The sequence below is a fragment of the Camelus ferus genome, chromosome 8 (assembly GCF_009834535.1).
Source record: "Camelus ferus isolate YT-003-E chromosome 8, BCGSAC_Cfer_1.0, whole genome shotgun sequence".
NCBI lineage: Eukaryota > Metazoa > Chordata > Mammalia > Artiodactyla > Camelidae > Camelus > Camelus ferus.
Window position 1 is genome coordinate 9,465,014 of NC_045703.1, and position 19,919 is coordinate 9,484,932.

At 39.8% G+C, this 19,919-nt stretch overlaps 1 protein-coding gene and 1 non-coding gene across 3 annotated transcripts in view; both read right to left on the reverse strand.

Annotated features, from left to right (window-relative positions):
- SMAP1 (small ArfGAP 1) overlaps positions 1 to 19,919 on the reverse strand; it is a 176,288-nt gene that overhangs the window by 32,200 nt on the left and 124,169 nt on the right. Inside the window, exons 7-8 of one of the 2 annotated variants that reach the window (XM_032484452.1) lie at positions 18,735 to 18,815; positions 14,247 to 14,327 (exon numbers count right to left, since the gene is read on the reverse strand). In XM_032484452.1, the coding sequence (XP_032340343.1) occupies positions 14,247 to 14,327; positions 18,735 to 18,815 (162 nt within the window). The remainder of the gene's footprint in view (positions 1 to 14,246; positions 14,328 to 18,734; positions 18,816 to 19,919) is intronic. The other variant, XM_032484453.1, reaches the window with a different exon arrangement.
- Positions 13,914 to 13,987, reverse strand: TRNAT-GGU. Its single transcript has one exon. It is a non-coding gene; the product is annotated as a tRNA-Thr (tRNA).

Consider the following 19,919-nt stretch of genomic DNA (forward strand, 5'->3'; position numbering starts at 1 on the left):
AAGGATAAATTGGAAGTTTGAGATTTATGAATATGACCTAGTATATATAAAATAGCTAAACAAGTTTCTTCTGTATAGGGAGCTACATGTGATATCCTGTAGTAACTTATAATGAAAAAGAATATGAAAATGAATATATGTATGTATATGTACGACTGAAACATTATGCTGTACACAAGAAATAATTAATGCACTGTAAACTGACTTCAATAAAAAAATAAGTGGGAGAGCTCTTAAAAAAGTTTCAGTATGAATTGTAACATAAAAACCTCAAATTTTAATTTCATATGTTTCTGGTTTTGACAGTACACAGACCTAAAACTGGGCAGGATTCTTTGAATGAATCATGTATCTGTCCTGTAAATGCTGATTCCAGATTTCAAATATCTCCCTAATAAATGGCTACTTCTGGTTCTTCTATTAAAATATGAAATTTTTTAAAACTCATAATCTTGTTGATGAGAGAATGACCATTTCTTTGCTCTGTAATTGCAACGACAACAAAAACATACTGGAAGAAAAGAATAAGGTATACAACATGGGTGAATCTCAGAAGCACTGTGCTAGTGAAAGCAGCCAGCCACAAACACCACGTTATACGTCCCCATTTATACGAAATGTCCAGAACAGGCAAATTCACACAGACAGAAAGACTGGTGGTTGCCATGGGGAAGGACTGCTAACAGCTCTGGGGTTTCTTTTAGGGGTGATGAAAGTGCCCTAAAATGGACAGTGGCGATGACTGTGCCACTCTGATAATGTACTACAAACCACTGACTTGTACACATTAGTATATGAACTGTATCTCAATAAAGCTATTATTTAAAAAAATAACATGGTATAAAATTTTACAACTGGAAAATGTTATTAGTGTGGTTCTTCCACAAACTGGAAATAAAAAGATGACCGTGATTATAGTTCCAAGTAAATATTTCCACTCCAGTTAAAGGAAGGCCACATCTCCAGGCCAGTCTTTCATATCATAGATCTGGGTCCCCCAGCCCAGCTCCTTTTCCTCCCCTGAAAGGAAGACTGTTAGGATGCCAGTAAGGGAGAAGGAAGACTGAGGGAAGCAGGTCTGAAACAGACTCTCCATCCCAGCATCCCATCCCCAGAGCCCACAGGGTCTCCTGGATACCCAGTCCTAAGAGAAATCTCGATTAGAGCCCTTCTCTGTCGTTTTGTTTGCAAATACATCTGCATATGGCAAAACAATATGATGTGAAAGCCACAGCAACAGGCTTCCACTGTAAACTAGGTCGGAGTGTTCCCCACCCATGTTTAATGTACTAGCATATTTAAAATAGAGATGCCTGCTGCCTGTGGTTCTCCAGTTGCAGGGTCACAGATCTAACAGGCTGGGGGAGAGATGGAACTGGGAGGGTTTGTTAGATTCAATGCAATGACCCTCAATCACCAATATAACTGAAATAGACATTTGCTAAAATTACTCAAAAAATAAGTAAATGCATATTCATCATTAAAATCAAATGACTAAGTCCTTAAACTCTCTACCAATGCTGTAAGTTTAAAGTCTAGTGATCAGTTAAAATATCTTTCAGGAGATATAACATGGAGTTGACATATAATGTCATTTTAGGCTTTTGGCTAATATAAAGTTGATGGTAGCAATAACTAAATATCACACCATCTTTTATTGGTAAAGAACTTTATTGCATTTGAAATGATTTTACACACATTCTCATATGAAGGCAGCATTCTTGGTTTTGTTTATCACTGTATCCCTGGTGCTGTGTATACAGTGGTTGCTTAATAAATATTTGTTGAGTGAATAAATGACGGCATCTGAAACAACAGCTCCTTGGAGCTTGACAAGGCTATCTGTTAAAAAGCAAACTAAAATGTATTAAAACTAAAAGGTCTTTCATTCCTCTACAAGAAGCAGAGGATGACCAACATGTGTTATGGATAACACTGCGTCAAGTCTCAATTATCTCCTGCTTGGATTATAGCTTAGTGCCTCTCCTCCCTTCAACACATCTCACAGTCTGCAACCACTGCTCAAATCAATACACCTCCCTACGCAAAATCAGAAGTGATTTATCAGAAGCTTTTATCAGGAAATGAAGGCTCCCTCAAAATCATCTTTGTTGCCTTACGCATCATCACTGTCCTACGCTCTAGTTACAGTGAAGTATCCAGTATCGCCAAACACGCTTGACAACTCATCACTCTTCCACACTATTCCATCTGCCCACCGCCCTCCCTGCCTCCACCCCAACAGCCCTTCCAAGCTCATGTCGAATGTGACAGCCTCCATGAAGACCTTCTTAATAATCCCGACTGTTCGCTCTCATGGCTCTAAACCTCTGCTCTCTGCACCTCTCCAGCTGCCTTCACTGAAGCTATTTTTCATATCATCCCCTTTCAACCACTTGGTCTTTCTGAATTTCAATATTCTTAAGGGTAAGCTCTGTCCTCATCCTTTTTATGTTCCTTCCAATCCTTCAGGGCATCTTGTACAACTGCAGGCATCCTAACAGTTGCCATATTCAATACAAAAATTTCCTCCCAGAAATCTTTCAATGTATCTCTAAATCTCTCTCCGCACCCATCCCCAACACCTGGATATAAAATGGTAGGAGCGTTTAATACACTCAAAGGCAACCAGACTCTCGGACCAGATGCCTCTTACTGCTACTTTAATCAGCCTTACATTGAAATCACCCAGAGTACCACAGCAGCTAGAACAGCAACACCTAGAGTCCTGCAGCACGCTGTCGACTGTCACAAGCGGAGGGCTGGGAGTGGGTGGGGACTGAGACGTATACTCAGGTGGTACACGCAGGGAGCTGAGCTCAGGTGAACTGAAGCAACAGGATGCAGAACACAGGCCACACATGAAAACTCTAATGACATCCGATTAAAGCCATGCCACCTACGAAGCTAAAAGGAAAGGCATCGAATGATGAAAGGTCTGGAGAGTACGGGGCACAGAGGAGAAAACAAAGACAGCACGGTAGGCTCTAGCGGGTTATTCATATTCACTGCTTTCAGGGTCCTCACCAGATTCTAAGGACGTTCATACCAGGTGGGAAGTGAAGTGATGAAGTGTGTTTTCACAATTCACACACGAACACTATTCTGCATGCTTGTGGAGCAATGCCTCAGGACTGCTCATCACTACTACCAGAAAAGGGAGGCCCTCTCAATCTCTCCAGATCCACAGCTAAGGATGTGAAATGCAGCAGGAAGAATGAGGCCAGGCAGTAGCAGGAGGCCACAAACCTAGGCAAGCAAGAACGCTGAAAGACGGAGACCAGCAGAGAGAGCTGGAGCTCCCGAGGCCAGTGGGAGGGGGCCTTGGCTGGACACAGGTGGATGCTTTTTAAAAAGAGGACACAGATGCCTCCCTTGTGAGTGAAGAAGCACCTTGTCCTCTCATCACTGCGTACTTTTTACTTTCTGGTCAGATTCTACTGCTTTTAAGTCAGATGCCACCAGATGAATTAAGGGACAAACACTGTAAAGAAAATATCTTCAAGTTAAATAGGAAATAGGTTTTGAAACTTCCCTTGGAATTTTGTGCATTTAGAAAAAGATTTTTTAATTTAAAAAAACCAGGTAAATAAATACATTAATACATCCAGGGCACTGTAAGTTTAGGACAAGTATAAGTCCTTCCCCACCAGTTTTTATTGGGGCAGGGGTATGGATAGGAAGGGAAATAGGGAAAGAGAAGGTAAAAAAAACGGATTTATCAATTTTCTGTATTTAGAAATTTTCTGTAACGAAGAAAACATAACATTAACCCGTAATTATTCTGAGCAGCCTGCCACACAGTGTGTAGATGGCAGGTGGAGAGAAGCACCTAGGAGTGTTAGCTGTGTTCTTTTAAACAAAGTATGTGATGCAAATATTTCTATAACCTAAGCCTATTTTGTTTTTAATTTACTATCGTTCTCACTGGTAAGGGTGGCATGGTAAATGGGAAGATAAAATATCCTCCTTCGTGCTGGGTAACTGGTGGGCGAGCATCCCTCAGGTGGGCAAGCAGACCTTTTCTCAGTGTCCTCTAGATGCCAGGGACTTCCCTCCCCCAGCACCACAGCCAGGACCGCACGTCGCCATTACACGGAAAATCCACCAATGCCTGTTTTGCAAATTGAAATGTCATATTTAAAAATAATTTTTGAAACATCACAATTACAAGAGAAAAGGCTTTAACTCAGATAAACAATATTCGTCTAAGAGGCAGCCAAAATAAGTGTTATAATTGGTGAAATGTCTGAATATGCAATTCAAGAGAACAACATGACGACTTAAAATTGCTATACTATAAAACCTACTAAAATTAGGTTACAAAGATAAAGTTGCGCAGATTTACCAAGGACCTTTAAATCTTTAGTAACTTTCAGTTGTGGTAATAACCATGTTTCTGCGCACAGTTCAGCAGCTGGAGGTACCTTTACACTGCTGTGCAGCCCCACGGCCAGCTTTTCATCCTGCAAAATGGAACCTCGGTTCCCATTAAACAGGAACTGCTCTCCCCCCACCCACCTTGCAGACCCTGGCAACCACCATTCTACTTTCTGCCTCTATGAATCTGACTATTTTGAGGTACCTCACGCAGGTACCAAGAAGTGGAATCACACAGTATTTGTTCTTTTGTCCTTCCTTCACTTAGTATAACGTCCTCAAGGATCATCCATGTGGCAGCCTGTGTCAGAATTCCCTTCCTTCATAAGGCTGAGTATTCCACTGAGTACACGCCACATGTTGTTCATCCATTTATCCAGTGATGGACATTTAAGCTGTTTCTATTTCTTGGCTATTGTGAATAATGCTGCTATGAACATGGATGTACAAGTGTCTGTTTGAGTCCTTGTTTTCAATTCTTTGGGGTATATGCCCAGAAGTGGAACAGCTGGATCATATGGTAATTTCCATGTGTAATTAGCGGACTGTTTCTCACAACGGCCACACTGTATACATTCCCACCAACAGTGCACAAGGGTCCGAGTTCTCCACATCCTCACCAACACTTGTTATTTTCTGTTTTTTTCCAATAACGTCATCCTAATGAACGTGAGATATAAAACACCCTTTTGAAATCCTATAAAATTTTCTTTTGCACCTATCTATGAAAATGCTATATAGTGAGCTAGAAATTTAGAAAATATAAAAACATATTAATGCAGTCCATACACTAAAGCTTATGGTAATACAAATGTTAACAGTAGTAAGAAATACTAATATTAATAAGAAAATGCTCATTATGTAATATTAAGTGGAGGACAGAGGAGAAAAATATATTAAAAAATGCAGTCAGTCTACAGAGAAAAAAGGAACTGAACATAAAAACTAAAATGTTAACAGTGGTGAGACTCTGGATAGTAAGATGGAAGGTTTTTAACAATTTTTGTACTTTCCATGGTTTTTATAATAATGGGGGAAATGGCTATAGAAAGAAATGAGGCTGATACCATGATCACAATGATAAAGACATAGGAGGAGACGCAGACCTGGTTGGGGACAAGAAGAGACATGGGAGGATTTAGGAGTGGGGGAGGTGCAGAACCAAATCAAAGTTGAGACAGAAATAAGCATGGCATGTTCGGAGGACAGCATGCACTTGGGCTCCCTGGAACCTGTCTGCATGGATTTGGGAAGGGAGTGAGTAAAACAAAAAGTGGGAGCTGGTGACGGCCAGACTCTGAAGGTTCAGATGCCTGTACTTTATTCTGTGAGCAATTCTGCCCTCAGGGGCATCAGCACTGTCTGAAGACATTTTCGATGGCTGGGACTGGCAGGATGCTGCTAAACATCCTACAAGACACAGAATACCCCACCACTCTATTCCTAGCATTTACAGTAATGCTTGGCACGTGGATGGTACAAAAATACTCGCTGAATTAACAGACTTACTGAGGACACTGAGGTTCAGAGTGGTCAGATATTTAGTCAATAGCAGAGAATGGAATTAAAAATCTTCTTACCAAGTCTAAGCTCTGTCATCTTTATCTTCCAGTAGTTTAACATTTTTCAAAAGAATTTTTAAAAGTCCATTTCATTTGGCTTAGCAATTCCAGCTTTAAAAATGGCTCCTAATAAGTTGCCACGTACACTGATTATATGTACACATTTTTATTATTCAAAAGAGAGATAAATTTTAAGAAGACTCTATATTCAGATGAAGATAAATTATGATATACCCATCCAGTGGAATGTTATTAAAGATAACAAAAGAACACATGTATTTATCAACAAGAAAGGATACTCAAGATACTCTATTATAGGACAGAGGAGCAGAGTAGGCTACAAAATAACACGGATAGATGTTCCCACGTGGATACATACACTTCCCAGGGAAACAATCTGGAAGGGTGAACATCAAAATGTTAATGATAATTTTTCTAAGTGGTTAAATATGTGGTGATGTTATTTCTTTTTGTTTATACATGTTTTCTAACTTCTTAAAAATAGACATGGTTTGGGTATGACGAGGAGGTAGAAGGGAGAGGCTACTGAAAAATCCACTAGGTTTCTATCCACCCAGTCTTTTGGTTAAAGAATGAAAAACTCTCTAAATTTACTGGACAGGAATGATGATTTCTTTTTACTTAGAAGCAGCACTGTGATCTTTTCCTTTTCATAGAGAAAAGATTTAATTCATAAAAAGAAAACTATAAGCAACAAAGTCCTACTGTATAGCGCAGGGAACCATATTCAGCACCTTGCAACAGCCTATAATGAAAAGGAATATGAAAAGGAATATATATGTGTGTGTGTGTGTGTGTGTGTGTGTGTGTGTGTAAATCACTATGCTGTACACCAGAAATTAACACATTGTAAATGGACTATACTTCAATAAAAAAAATTTTTTTAATTACATAAAGAAAAAGAAACCGAATAGCTAGAGAAAGAAGTTGTCAATAGCACTTGCAATCTATACCCTAATAAAACTTGGACAACAGAGAAGCAGGACCAAAATACTTTCTAAGCCTAACGTATGATTCTGTTGAATCTAATTTTTAAATCGACAAACAAAAGATTATTATCAAACTAATCTCCAATGCCAGGTTTTAAGCTGGAAATGATTTGCGGAAAATACAAAGAATCTTCCAAACCCATGTGTAAAAATGCTCTGTAAGACCACCTGCTGTGCTTACTCATCTAGACAGCATGTTCCCATGATTTCTAGAAAAGCATTAATTATTGGAAATATCTTATTCTCAAATGTATGCACGCATTACATGAAATGTTTATTTAACCTAAATTACGCTGAGATCGCAGTGCCTGTGTACATGTCTCTGTCAGATGGCTCAACGCCATGACTATCAATACAGCATCTGGCAGTGAGCCCCGTAATTTATCTTTAATGGTTTACTAAGAATAATTGATTTGATTTACAACTGGTTGTTTACTTTTACATGGCTGTGTCGAAATTTCAAGTTCAAGAGATCTGTAATTGTACCTTTTGCTTATATTGGAAGGTCAGATCACTTATACTTATCAAGTAAGAAGGTCTTTTTTAAAGTTTCAACATCAAAGGTCTGTTTAAAAGAGCAACTCTGCTGGCTGTTTTTGTTTCTTTCCTAACTAGTTAAAATATCATCTTCTTAAAGATTCGAATACTTGTCGTATCTTGAGGTAAGCTTTGACATGACAGTGAGCAGGATCACACGTAGGGGCCTTCTCTTTCCCACAGCATCATTGCTTCTCCACTTTCCTTCCTGGAATTTTTTTATTCTATACCGATACACGTTGTAAATTTTCTCTCATAAACTTCAAGAAGCTAGTGGCAAGTATCTGCACAAAAAGCACTTTTAAAAAAAATTTACATAAAAAAAATTACAACACATACTTTAAGGACCACATGCCATTCACAGCAATCTCTTAAGAGTACTCACTCCACCAAGGCATCTACAAGAGGCAGGGAAGAGCACACACCATGTGCACACAAGCACAAAAAGGTGCACTACAAGTATCTAAAACAGCTATCCTCAGGTAGAGGGACTATGAGAAGTTAGATTTTTTTTAATGTTTTGCTTGTTTGTATATTTTATATTCTCCTACACAGAAAATGTAATACTTAATAAAATAAGAGTTTGAATATTAAAAGAATTTTAATTCATAAAAATATTAAAATATTCCAAGATAGGTACATAATTTCGTCCTAAACTCTCATTATAATTATCTCAGAGAAACTTTAAGAAAGTCCATGAAAATACAAAATCTTTACTTTGATAGAATAACCTAAATTATTCTGTTAATACACCCATCGTATATAAAAGCACTGATGCATTAACACTTACATGGATAGATACCCTAAATAGAAATACCTAATACCTTACAGTAAGCCAGTTTTTCTGAATTATACATACATACGCATATGTATTCTATATAAATTCAGAAGTAGCTTGCATTAGGAATAACTGAATACTTTTTCCTATATTAGATTTTGTGTTTTAATAGGAAAAATAGCTGATTAAAGAGAACAGCAATGAAGGTGGGTGAGAAATCAGCTTGAAATAATAGAATTCACTGAATAAATACCAACCCTGCAAAAGCCATCTTTAAGGATACATTCAGATGGTTTTAGGAATCTGTCCCTCCGTTCAGTAGGTGGAAGAAGTAATGCTAAATTTAAAACTATTTATTACCACAAGGCTCTCTAGAGATCATCTAGGTAAAGCTTGTCATTTGATAAATGAAGAGAAGGCAGGTCCGGGCAGGTAGCTGACGTTGCCAAGGAGACGGTGAGCACAGAGCCAGGGCTGGACCCAGCTTCCCTCCTGGCCCCGCTCCTCCCACCACCACCGACTCTCAGCTGTGGAAGCAGCAAGCAGAGGGCCCCATAAACCTAGCTGCCTGTTTTTGTAAATGAAATTTCATCGGACACATCTGTTTAGTGCTTTAGTGCCACAAAGAAAGAGCTGAGTAGCTGTGAAAGACATCTTATGTCTACAGCCTCAAATATTAATGTTTTACAGTTTGTTGACCCCAACGGTAAAGGTTTCTTAACATACAATTCAGAAGTTTCAGAACTGAATGCATAATAATCCAGACTGTAATAAACCATATTATAGTTAAGACCAGAACCACTACTGTGGTTATTATCTTAAATGACCTTAACTGGTTTAACTTTCCCATACCAAGAAATGACTATCTGTCCATTTTCCATGTTTTGCTGTGCACATCTTTAAGAAATGGAAAACAATAAAACTCAGAACCTTCCAAAGGAGAAATCAAGATGTGTTAATTTAAACTGGAAGAGAACTCACATACTTCCCTTTAACAGAGTACCTCTCCTCTGCGTGGACATATTCATATGTCACTGGCTACTTGAGAGATAGCCTAGGAGATAAATCTAAACTGAGAGAATTAGAAATGTCAAACGTATGACAGAATGTGCTAGAAAAAGTCAAATTTATATACCATTTTCCAACAGAATATCTAAAGCACAACAGAGAGATATCTATTCAAATGTCAAAAGCTTCTGCTTTTTTTTTTTTTTTTTTACTATCACTTGATTCAGTAAATTTTTAGGCTTTATCTTTCTCCTCCCAGTAAAGAAAGTAAGTCTGGTTCCGGCTAAGCCCGTTAGGAACAGATGCTTGCACAACACAAAAATGTCAACCTCGGTGAGACCTACATAGGTACAAAATACAATTTAAACACAAGAAGCAGGCTGCTCAGGGAAAACAAGTTGATTTACAGACGGAAGAAGTCCTTGTTAGAGGCGAACAAATCAGTAAAAATGATTAATTCACTACTTAGGACAGTACAGGTGGGGTTAAAGATACAGCTCTTTTTTAGGGAACCCTGGACTGTTCATTATAAAATGATGTACACAATTTACAACAGGACTAAAGATTGCAACAAGGAAGGAACCTGAAGACATACGTCAAAGTAAAACACACACACACACACACACACACACACAAACAACTTGGGACTTAATCAAAAGAAGACCTGGGCTCAAACCCCTGAGCTGCTACCAACTGTCAGCACTGAGCACGTCACTTCTTAGTGACTCGGGGTCCAGATGGGTTGGAGAGGACTTCTTTATAAAATAAGGGATTTGGACTAGAGAAGTACAGATCCTTCCAACTCCCCAAGTTAACATGCTTTTAAGTAACTGTTTCTTAACTCACTGCTGTGTGTTCACAAATCACGCTAATGGCTTTAATTACTTGTAGAAATAAGTGGACTCAGAAAAAGCAGTCTTAAAATAATAACCCCTATCAGGCACCATTCTTTTAAGCACATGAGGATACATGAGATGGAGTTTAATCTGTGCTGCCTTATAAATAAATAAATAAATAAATAAATAAATAAATAAATAAATAAATAAATAAATAAATAAAATTCTGTTTTTCCAAACTAGACTCCATAAATTCTCTAAGTAAACTAGGTGACATTAGGCAAATCACATATTCTCTCTGGCTCTTGGCTCCTCCATCTGAAACAGTAACTGTAGTATTGTAAGGAATAATAATAACACATACAGGTAAAAAGTTGAACGCTTTTCCCTCTGACGTCAGGAATAAGACAAGGAGGCCCTCTACCATTAATTCACAAACCAGAAATAAAAACAGCAATAAAATTAACCACAATATAGTCACCGAGATGAGACAAATACATAACTGGAAGGCATGAGTTTCCTCTATATATGTGTGTATGTGCATGTATAGATTGTTACAGATCAATGAGGAAAGGTAAGCAATCCAATTGAAAAATCCAGGCAAAAGATGTGACTCAGAACTCCAAAAGGGGAAATCCAAGTGGGCAATAAACATATGAAAAGGCACTGGGCCTCATTAGTAATATAGGAAATGGACATTAAAAATACAATGAACAGGGTACGGGATAGGGAGAAACAGCTCAGTGGTAGAGCACGTGCTTATTAGCATGCATGAGGTCCTAAGTTCAATCCCCAGTGCCTTCATTCCAAAAAAAAAAAAAAAAAAATACAATGAAGTATAATTATATACCCACCAGACTGCCAATAATAAAACCTATGACAATACCAAATGTTGTAGAGAACATATTGTGACCAGAATACACTGATACACACTTTGGAAAATAGCTTGACATCATCTAATACAGTTGAAGACACAGATACTTTATGATTCAACAATTTCACTCCTAATTACCTTCTAAAGAATACATGCTTAGATACAAGAACAGAAGTGTCCAGAGCAGCACTATCTCTAAGAGCTAAAGCCTGGATATAATCCAAACATTTATCAACAATGGGATGGATAAAGTAAGAAACATATATAATGAAATACAACAAAATCGTTAACTGAATAAACGATAACTATATACAACATGATTGACCCTTACAAACAAAACGCTGACTAAGAAAGCAAAACACAACAGAATATTTATGGTATCATTTCATTTGTATGTTGGAAAAAGGGAGAAAAACAAACCACATTATTTAGAAATAATTGCAGAGAAAGGTTTCTAAACTGCAAGGAAATGGCCCTCTTTGTGTTGAAACGGGAAGGGGTTTTCAGTCGGGAAGAGTTATGGGGAGCTGGCCGCTTGTGTCTCCTGACGAGGTGGTGAGCACACGGACGGGCCCTCTGCCTGCTTGTGAACACGCACAAGTGCACGTGTGAGCCGCACACCAGCACGATCCCCAGACAGCGGTCGGCCATAAGGCCAACTCTACTCCCTGACGATGACCGCCGCGTTGTCCCTGCTGCTACTACTAAGCTCTCCTCTGCAGATTATACCTGCCCGAGAGCAGCAGCTCCGCCAGGATGTGACGGAAAGGGCTCTGTGTGAGCGAAGGGGAGCTGGCCTGTGCTCCTGCCCCGGCAGTCCCCCCGCCACACCTTTAGATGTATCTTCCCCCTCAAGCGCTGCACATTATCCTGACCACCACATGTGACAGGAACTGAGCCTTTCCCTCTAGGGGATAAACCCTGCAGCACGGTTCCCAGCATCAGCAGCAGGAGGCCTGAGCATCTGCAGGCTGAGCAAGGACAGACAGGTGAGGTGTGGACTGATGGAGAGGTAAAGGGAAAGTGCTCGATTCCTCCCTGTTCCAGCCCCGGAACTGCCCCTGAACTGAGACTGGTTCTCAGGTAACTGTGGGGCCCTTCTCACAGCAGGCGACAGAAGGCAAATACTTACACACAAGGCTATGAAATGTACAAGGTCACTGCAACCAATGCTCACTGTACTTTGATGGTTAAGTATTTTTTTTAAAAGAGGAAAAAGTATATGATGTTTTTTAGTAGTCAAATTTCACATTTGCCAAGTACAACAATAAGGCATTACATAAACTCTTCCTTTTGATATTTCTGATTTTTGGAAATGAAAGATAAAACCTACTAGTGATTTCTAAATTCCTTTGTAACCAAGTAGAAAACTAAGCGATTTCACTTAATCACTCCTTTGAAAAAGTTTTATAATACTTGAAATCTAAATTTAATTCAGTAAGACTCTAAATCAGTAAATAATCATTAAAATAATAGTGATATTCAAAGAAAATAACTGAAAAATATTTCCAAAAGTATTTCAAAGAATTCTACTTAGCAAGAATCTTACAGTCTTTAGTATTTAATAAATTGATCAGTAATAAACTGCAGTTTATTAATTATTCTGCATGACCTTGGGATCAAAAATTTACAGGAATTAGATGAAAAACATCAACAAATCACTGTACATGTATTTATCTTAAACACCTAACACACACAAGAAACTGTTAGAAATACAAAGAAATGTAAGACTCATTCCCCACCTGATCGATGCATAATCTTAGGAAACAAAACACGTGTTAGAACTTTATCTAACAGTACAATTAAACAATAATATAAGGTAGGAAGTAATAAAATCAAATGCGTGACAATGTCACCAGGATTCTGAGGAAGGAGAAAGCATATCTAGCTGGGATGTTCCAGGGACTTCATGGAAAGGGTGGAATGAGTAAGCTTAGGATGCAGGTGGTGCAACGGGAGGATACTCTTGGCAACTGAGAGAACAGAGATGGAAGGTATGCTCAGGTGGCAACAGACAAGTCTGCCTGGCATGAGGGATGGAGGGAGACTGCTAGGGAGGTGAAGAAAGGGTCAGATGGTGGATGGTTCTGACGCTACACAAAGGATCCTCAGCACATCTTTCATGCTCAAAGCATGTTTATAACTCTCTGAGGGGAGAGACTGTTCTAATAAATAGGACAGACTAAGAGCCAGTAAATACTGATCTGTATACAAAATGGATGCACTTTGTCGTATGTAATTTATGCCTTCATAAAGTCAATTATTAAAATTCCATCAACTAAAATCAAGGGTGCTCCCTTTACTAACAGTTCCCTTACTGCACTCCCAGTCTTGTATGACGAAACACACTCAAAGCTAAGCCGCCATAAGCATTTCACCAAGCCCTTTAGAAAAATGGAATGCTCTGTCTACCTCTGGTGGGCCTAATCACACGCGTCCTGCTTATCACTGCCGAACAATCTTCCAAAAGAATCTTCTCAGTTAGACGTACCATCTGCTTCAGAAACCTTGAAATGCTGCCCACAGCCTTTCCTCCCAAAAACAATCAGTCTGGACTTTAGGTCCTCTACAATTTGAGCTCAATCTACCATTCTGGTCTCATTTTTCACTACTTTCTATACACAGACATATATCTTCCTTCAAACTCTACTCCTGTTTTTTTAAACACACTTGGTGTATTACCAGTTTCCATGCCAGTCTTCAAGGCATTCTCTCCACCTGATATACTCCTGCCTCACACGTTAACCCCACCTACACTTCAAAATCTAGCTCAAGTGCTAACCTTAAACCTAGAATCTCTCCTGAAGGCCCTTCAGGTAAGATATCTCCGTTCTTTAAATTTTCGCTGATTTAAAAGTTAAAAATGCCATTTTTTTAAATGGTAGAAAACCTGTTTTTGTTTGTTTGTTTTTAATAATTCTCTTTTAATGGAGGCACTGGGGATTGAACCCAGGAACTCATGCGTACCAAGCACGCACTCTACCACTGAGCTATATACCCCCTATCCCCTAAAAACACCATTCTTCCCATCATTAATAATACTCGTCCTCAAGGAACTCACACGAATCTACCCCCTCACCTATGTAACTGACTACAGATCCCATAGGACAAGCCAGACGCACATGCACAGCACACAATCCTTGCTGAAAGAATATTTGTATATCATGAACATCCCAAAAGTCATTCATATCTAACTATACAAACAAGGTCGTAATCTTTGCAGACAAAAAAAAAAAGAAAAGAAAAGAAAAGAAACGTTACCTTTTCAGTTGTAAGAGGTTTTACAGGCTTTTCTGGTTCCTTTTCTCTCTTTTTCTCTTCCTTTTTTTTTTCCTTTTCTTTCTGAAACATAGCCAAATGTTTTGATGCTTACTTAAAAAAAAGCTCTTTACACAGTTTTACTTTATTAGTTTGAGTCATCATTTGAAAAAGGTACAGTGTGATGACAACGCCCAGCGATACTGCAACATAAAAGGAAGCAGAACAGATGCACACTCTCACTGAGGGAGGTACATGTTATAACACGAAAAGGAATAACTTTTCCTAAAAAACAATTAAGACAGAGGTGAGACAATTTAGAACTTCTTTGATATTTTAGAGTTTGTTTAAAACAGATGAGACCTCTACTCAGTAAACCCTCACTGCATTTTTACATCAGGTTAGGCTTCCTAACAGCAATCATTAAGTTAAAATTTGAATAAAAAGAAGAAATAAACTGATGGAACAGAATTCTTTATCACACAGATGAAGACAGATCACAACATGTACACAAGGAGAAAAGGTTAAAATCACTTTAACTTTTAAAAATAACACAAAATATTTTCAGCCTGTTACCACAGTGTAGTGATTTTTAAAAGGGCAAATACAATAATTTTCTCGTGAAGAAAAGTGTTGGAGATAGTGCTTGGGGACTGCCTAGTGAGTGTGTTTAATCCAACTTAGTCTAAGTAAACCATAATGGTGTTATAATGTTCACAAGTTGCATTTCCAAGAAGGATGAAATAGGATATACTAATAAAAACTTAGGGGCCATTAAAAAAGGAAAATGAAATAAAGATTGAATAAAGAGCATTTGGCAAAGGGAGGGTATAGCTCAGTGGTAGAGTGTGTGCTTAGCACACACGAGTCCCAGATTCCTGCATGAAAAGGGAAGGGGAGGGGAGGGGAGGGGAGGGGAGGGGAGGGGAGGGAAGGGAAGGGAAGGAAGGGAAGGGAAGGGAAGGGAAGGGAAGGATATACACACACACACACACACACACACACACACACAGAGCCCTTGTAAGGCAGGTGGAGGGAAAAGGTGCCTAGACACTTAGAATCGGATGACACTGCAGCAGAGTGCTGACCTAGGCCTTAGATTCCTGGCAGCAAACATGCAAAGACAAACTGGTGAACTCGGGAAAGGCAGAATAGTAGACACACACAACTTGATCAAAATGCCCATAGGCTGCATTTGCACCTATGCCTTTAAAATGGTGTTTGACACAACCTCTCTCAGGAGTAAGATTTTCACCACTTGTAAATCAGGAAAGCCAATACTGGCAATTCTCAGGCTGTAACATAAGAGATACAATTAAAGTTCCCGTGGGCCAGGTACTGTGATAAGCACCTTATTGCCTAATTCAATTTTTATAATGACGTCTGAAAAAAGTGTCATCACGCACAAAGCTCATCAGCCGTTGGGCCGAGGGCCTCCGGAGCCCACACTCCCGGTTCTCACTGCCCCTGCCGTCCGGCAGAGAGGGATGCCATCACCCATCCCTCCTCCTCACAATGACAGCTCACATCTACTGACCCCTTCCCGTGCGTCGGATACCGTCTGACTCGTGCAAATCCTCACAACAGCTTTCCGAGGTAATCCATTTTATAAGTGAAAGGTGAAAATGAGGGGAACAAAAATCCTTCAAATGCTATAAAACGTTCTCTGGATATCATCAGCCAAGTCTGGGGTGGGGGAACAACATGAGTGAACACTCTCCCTAACACGCTGGGGATGAACTGTTCTGTCACCTCCCAAAGCTGCCTGGTATTTCCCAGGCAAGTCAGTCATGAGACTTCATAAGAAGCCAATCTTTCTAATTACCGTGACTGGAGGGGCGCATCTGAAGTCACCAAAAACAAATTAAATCAGTTAGCTACGTTTAACAGAGGGGGCACGAGCTGAGGCTCTTAACATCATTAACATCTTGGCTGTCAGAAGACGGCTGTAATCTACTCTGATCCCAGCAGCGGTGTGATGACACAGGCTCTGAAGTGACATTAAAACCACGGGCTCTAAACTCAGATCACACAGTGTGACCCACAGATGACTCTCGTCTTTAGACTCAAAAGCTGCTGAAAGATCAGAGAACTGTGAGAACCTCTGTTGTTTTAAACTATGTTCTTAGCAAGAATAAAACACAGCAGTGTCTGGTATGGTAAAATAGTAGTCCCCAAAACTTGGTTACTCTATGTCTGAGTGAGACACAGAAACAGGAGACCTCCTGCATAAGAAAGCTGGAATAAATGTTCAAGTCCTACAAGATAAAGTACGTACTGGGCTCACTATGATCAAACTACACGTGAGTGATTTAATTAAAGATACAGTCTCTATGATTTTTTTATTATGCATTCTTATCTTAAAAAGCTGTGAGCATATATACTGTACCATACATATGTATATATTTATAAAGTATGTATAGCACTATAGTATACAAGTTATAACGCATACCTAAAAGTAGACATTTTTAAAGGATTAAAAAAAAAGTATGAATAGACATTCTAAATGGACTACTCTGAGGTGCCCCCCAATGTCTAAATGCTGTTAGACATCATCATTAATGCTAGACTGGATCAGACCACTGCTTTCCAAGACCTGGTGGAGGCACCACACAGTACACACCTGTAATCTCAGAGTGGCCACTCTTGGTCCCAGCTTCAAGGCAAACAGTGAAAAGGCCTACCCTAGCCTTTGACATCCTTGCACTTTCTCATGGCAACCCCCACACGCCCCCAGTGCTGATCCCGACACCTACAGCACTCTGCCACCCAAACTGTCCACCTCCGACCATGTACTCCAGGCTCAAAACTGTCCCCACTGTCTCCTGAGTGCCCCTCTAGCCACTCTTAAGTCCAAGTGCACCCAGCTTTCCATCCGCAGGGCTCCCATTTCATCACTCCATACCCCCTCCTGGGCTGCCCCGTCTCCTTACCTGTCCGCCCCCTCCCCTGCTCCAACCTGGGCCTTTCCTCTGGCCTAGAGACCTGTGCATCCAACAGCTACCAGACACCCGGACATCCCACAGTCACCTCACACCCCATGCATCCCTTTTTGTTCTCTCCTCAAACATGCTCCCCTCCTCAGCCTGTGCCCTTTTTTCACCGGACAGCACTATCGTCTACAGAGATGTCCAAGCCTGAGACTGGGAGTCACCACAGCTTCCCAAAGCACCCCCAAAAGCCCGTCAATGGGCTCCATCTTCTCCAGACCTCTTACCACCACACTCTCCTTTTCAGCCCTCTGCCTCCACCCCAGCACAAGCCCCCATCATTTCGCTCATGGATCAGAGTGACAGGTTGTCAAAGCCTTTCCACACCCAACAGCACAGAATTCACCCTCCAGAGCCAGGGGAGCAGAGCATCATGACATGAAGATTGGATCCTGATACTCCCCTACTTCTGTAACTCACTGAGGTGCCGGAGCCTTCAGGATGCAGCCCAGTCCCCTTCAGCAGGCCCATGGGAAGGCTCCTCCCCCACTCTCCCCTACCACAGGTTCCAGCCCTGCAAACCTAACCCAACTGGCAAACCTACCCCTTTCTATTGGCAAAGCCCGACATTCCACGGGGCCCCAAGCTTTTTTTCACAAAATACTTTCCCTACTTGGCACGCATCCTAATCCTTATAGCTAACGTTTATTACGAGTTTAAGATGCATCAAAAGTGTGCCCCCTGTATTGGCAGCAGCACAGGGGCACATGTCAATCACGGCACACGCTACGCTGCATTAGAAACCTTGGAAAAGTGCTCTGTTCTCCGCTGTGAGACTGTAAGCTTCTTCAGGGCAGGGGGATATGCCTTCTTTGTCTTTGTGTCCAGAAACAGAACAGAAACAGAAAAAATGGTAGTTGAAAATCAGATGTCTCAAACTGATTCATTAAGGTCATTATACCAAAAACAAAAACAAAAATAAAGAGTCAAAAAATTAAAACCCTCAAATATTTGTAGAGATGACTTTCAAAATCCATAATGGTAGTGCCATGCACCCCAACCACCTGTACCCCAAACCCACTCTAACAAGTGTCACCGATCATTCTACACTCATACACTGTCTCTATATGATGGTTAGTATTGCTTAAAGAGAAACTCGACCTTTACTTTCTTCAAGTGCTTATAATAACAGAATCATAGAAAGAAAACATTTTTAATCAACAACCTTCCCAATGAATCAAAGAATTCAAGAGCAACTATAAGAAAGTTCCTTCAAGTGTAAAGTAGTAATGGAAAAAACAACAAAAACTGCTTATTAAATGCTGAGATATATCTATGGTACTAGTAAATTCATCATTCTGAAATTACATACAGATTAAAGCCCTTTAATCTTACCTGTGACGTACAAAAGTGTTCTTAAAATTCTCGCATTTAACATATTTAACACTGGAGACTATTCAAAACATAAACAACCATGACAGCATCCCAAAGGAGGGTGCATGGTGAAAGGAAGTGCATTCACCACTGAGCAATGCATCATGTGGCTAGAACTCCACCATACCTCCAACTTGTTTTTCTCAGCAGCAGCAGCTTGTAGAGGAGAGGACACCAAAGGCTGAAGAGGAGCATCAGAGGAGGAAATCTGTGGAATGCAGATGAAAAGTCAGGAGAAAACAAAAAGAAAAGCAAACAACACAAGGTCACCAGAATTGACAGGCACAGGTAAGAAACATATTTCTGAGATTTAGAAGTATGTCAAAGGAAAATATTGTGTCAAGAAGAAAGCGTTGCTTTTTTAGTGTTTCCATGTAGAATTTCTAAAAGTATTTACTACACAATAGTGCATGATTTAAAATGGACTTCACTATGATATAAAATTTAAAGTGTACTCAGACAAAATCATACCAAAAGCATCTGAAAAATAATGACACTTCTCATGGTTCAGTCTCGGTCGGTGTCACCACTGAAATATTAATGCTCAGAGACATGAAGATACATTGCTTCAAGGAGCAGGAGAGTACAAATGAGTTTTTGTTTTTACTGACAATAACTGTTATAAGAGCGGAAAATAAAACAGCTGAAATAGTAAAAGTTAATTAAGGTTTTAATCAACTGTTTAAAAACCAGAAAGAAGGCTGGGAGAGAAAAAGAGGGGATTAATGCAGTGTAACAGCCAAGCAGCAGACAGGCTTGTCAGAAAGCAATTCATACACTTCCTTCTTCAGGATCTGTTTGCATCAACACCATTCTGAGAGCTGCACTCACTGAATTACCCCAGGGCATTAGGAGAGAGTTACACATGCAGCAAAGACCATTTAGACATGAAAACGATTTCATCTGAAAGCCTTTCCACACATCTTCCTACCCAATTTCTAAATGTGCAGTTGATCACTTTAATGGGAGCATTATCTTCCTGCTCTCCTCACTGTCAAAATGTAAGTGAGATACGCTCACAAAACGCTTAGTAGATCTCTGAAGCCATAAAACTGACATCTCTATATTGCCCTATCGTATCAACAGTGCCTATGAGGAATTTTTAAAAATAAAAGGTGCTATTACAGAAAGGTCATGATGTAATGTCAAAATAACACTGAGAGATGACAGGCCTCATTCAATCTGCCTGTTATTAATTTAGTTACGACTGTAATTCTTGACTTGCAACCCAAGACCAAAATCTTTGGGTTTTTTTTTTCCTGGAACACTGTTGTCTCTATAAAAATTATGCAAACTAGCCACTGAGTGACTA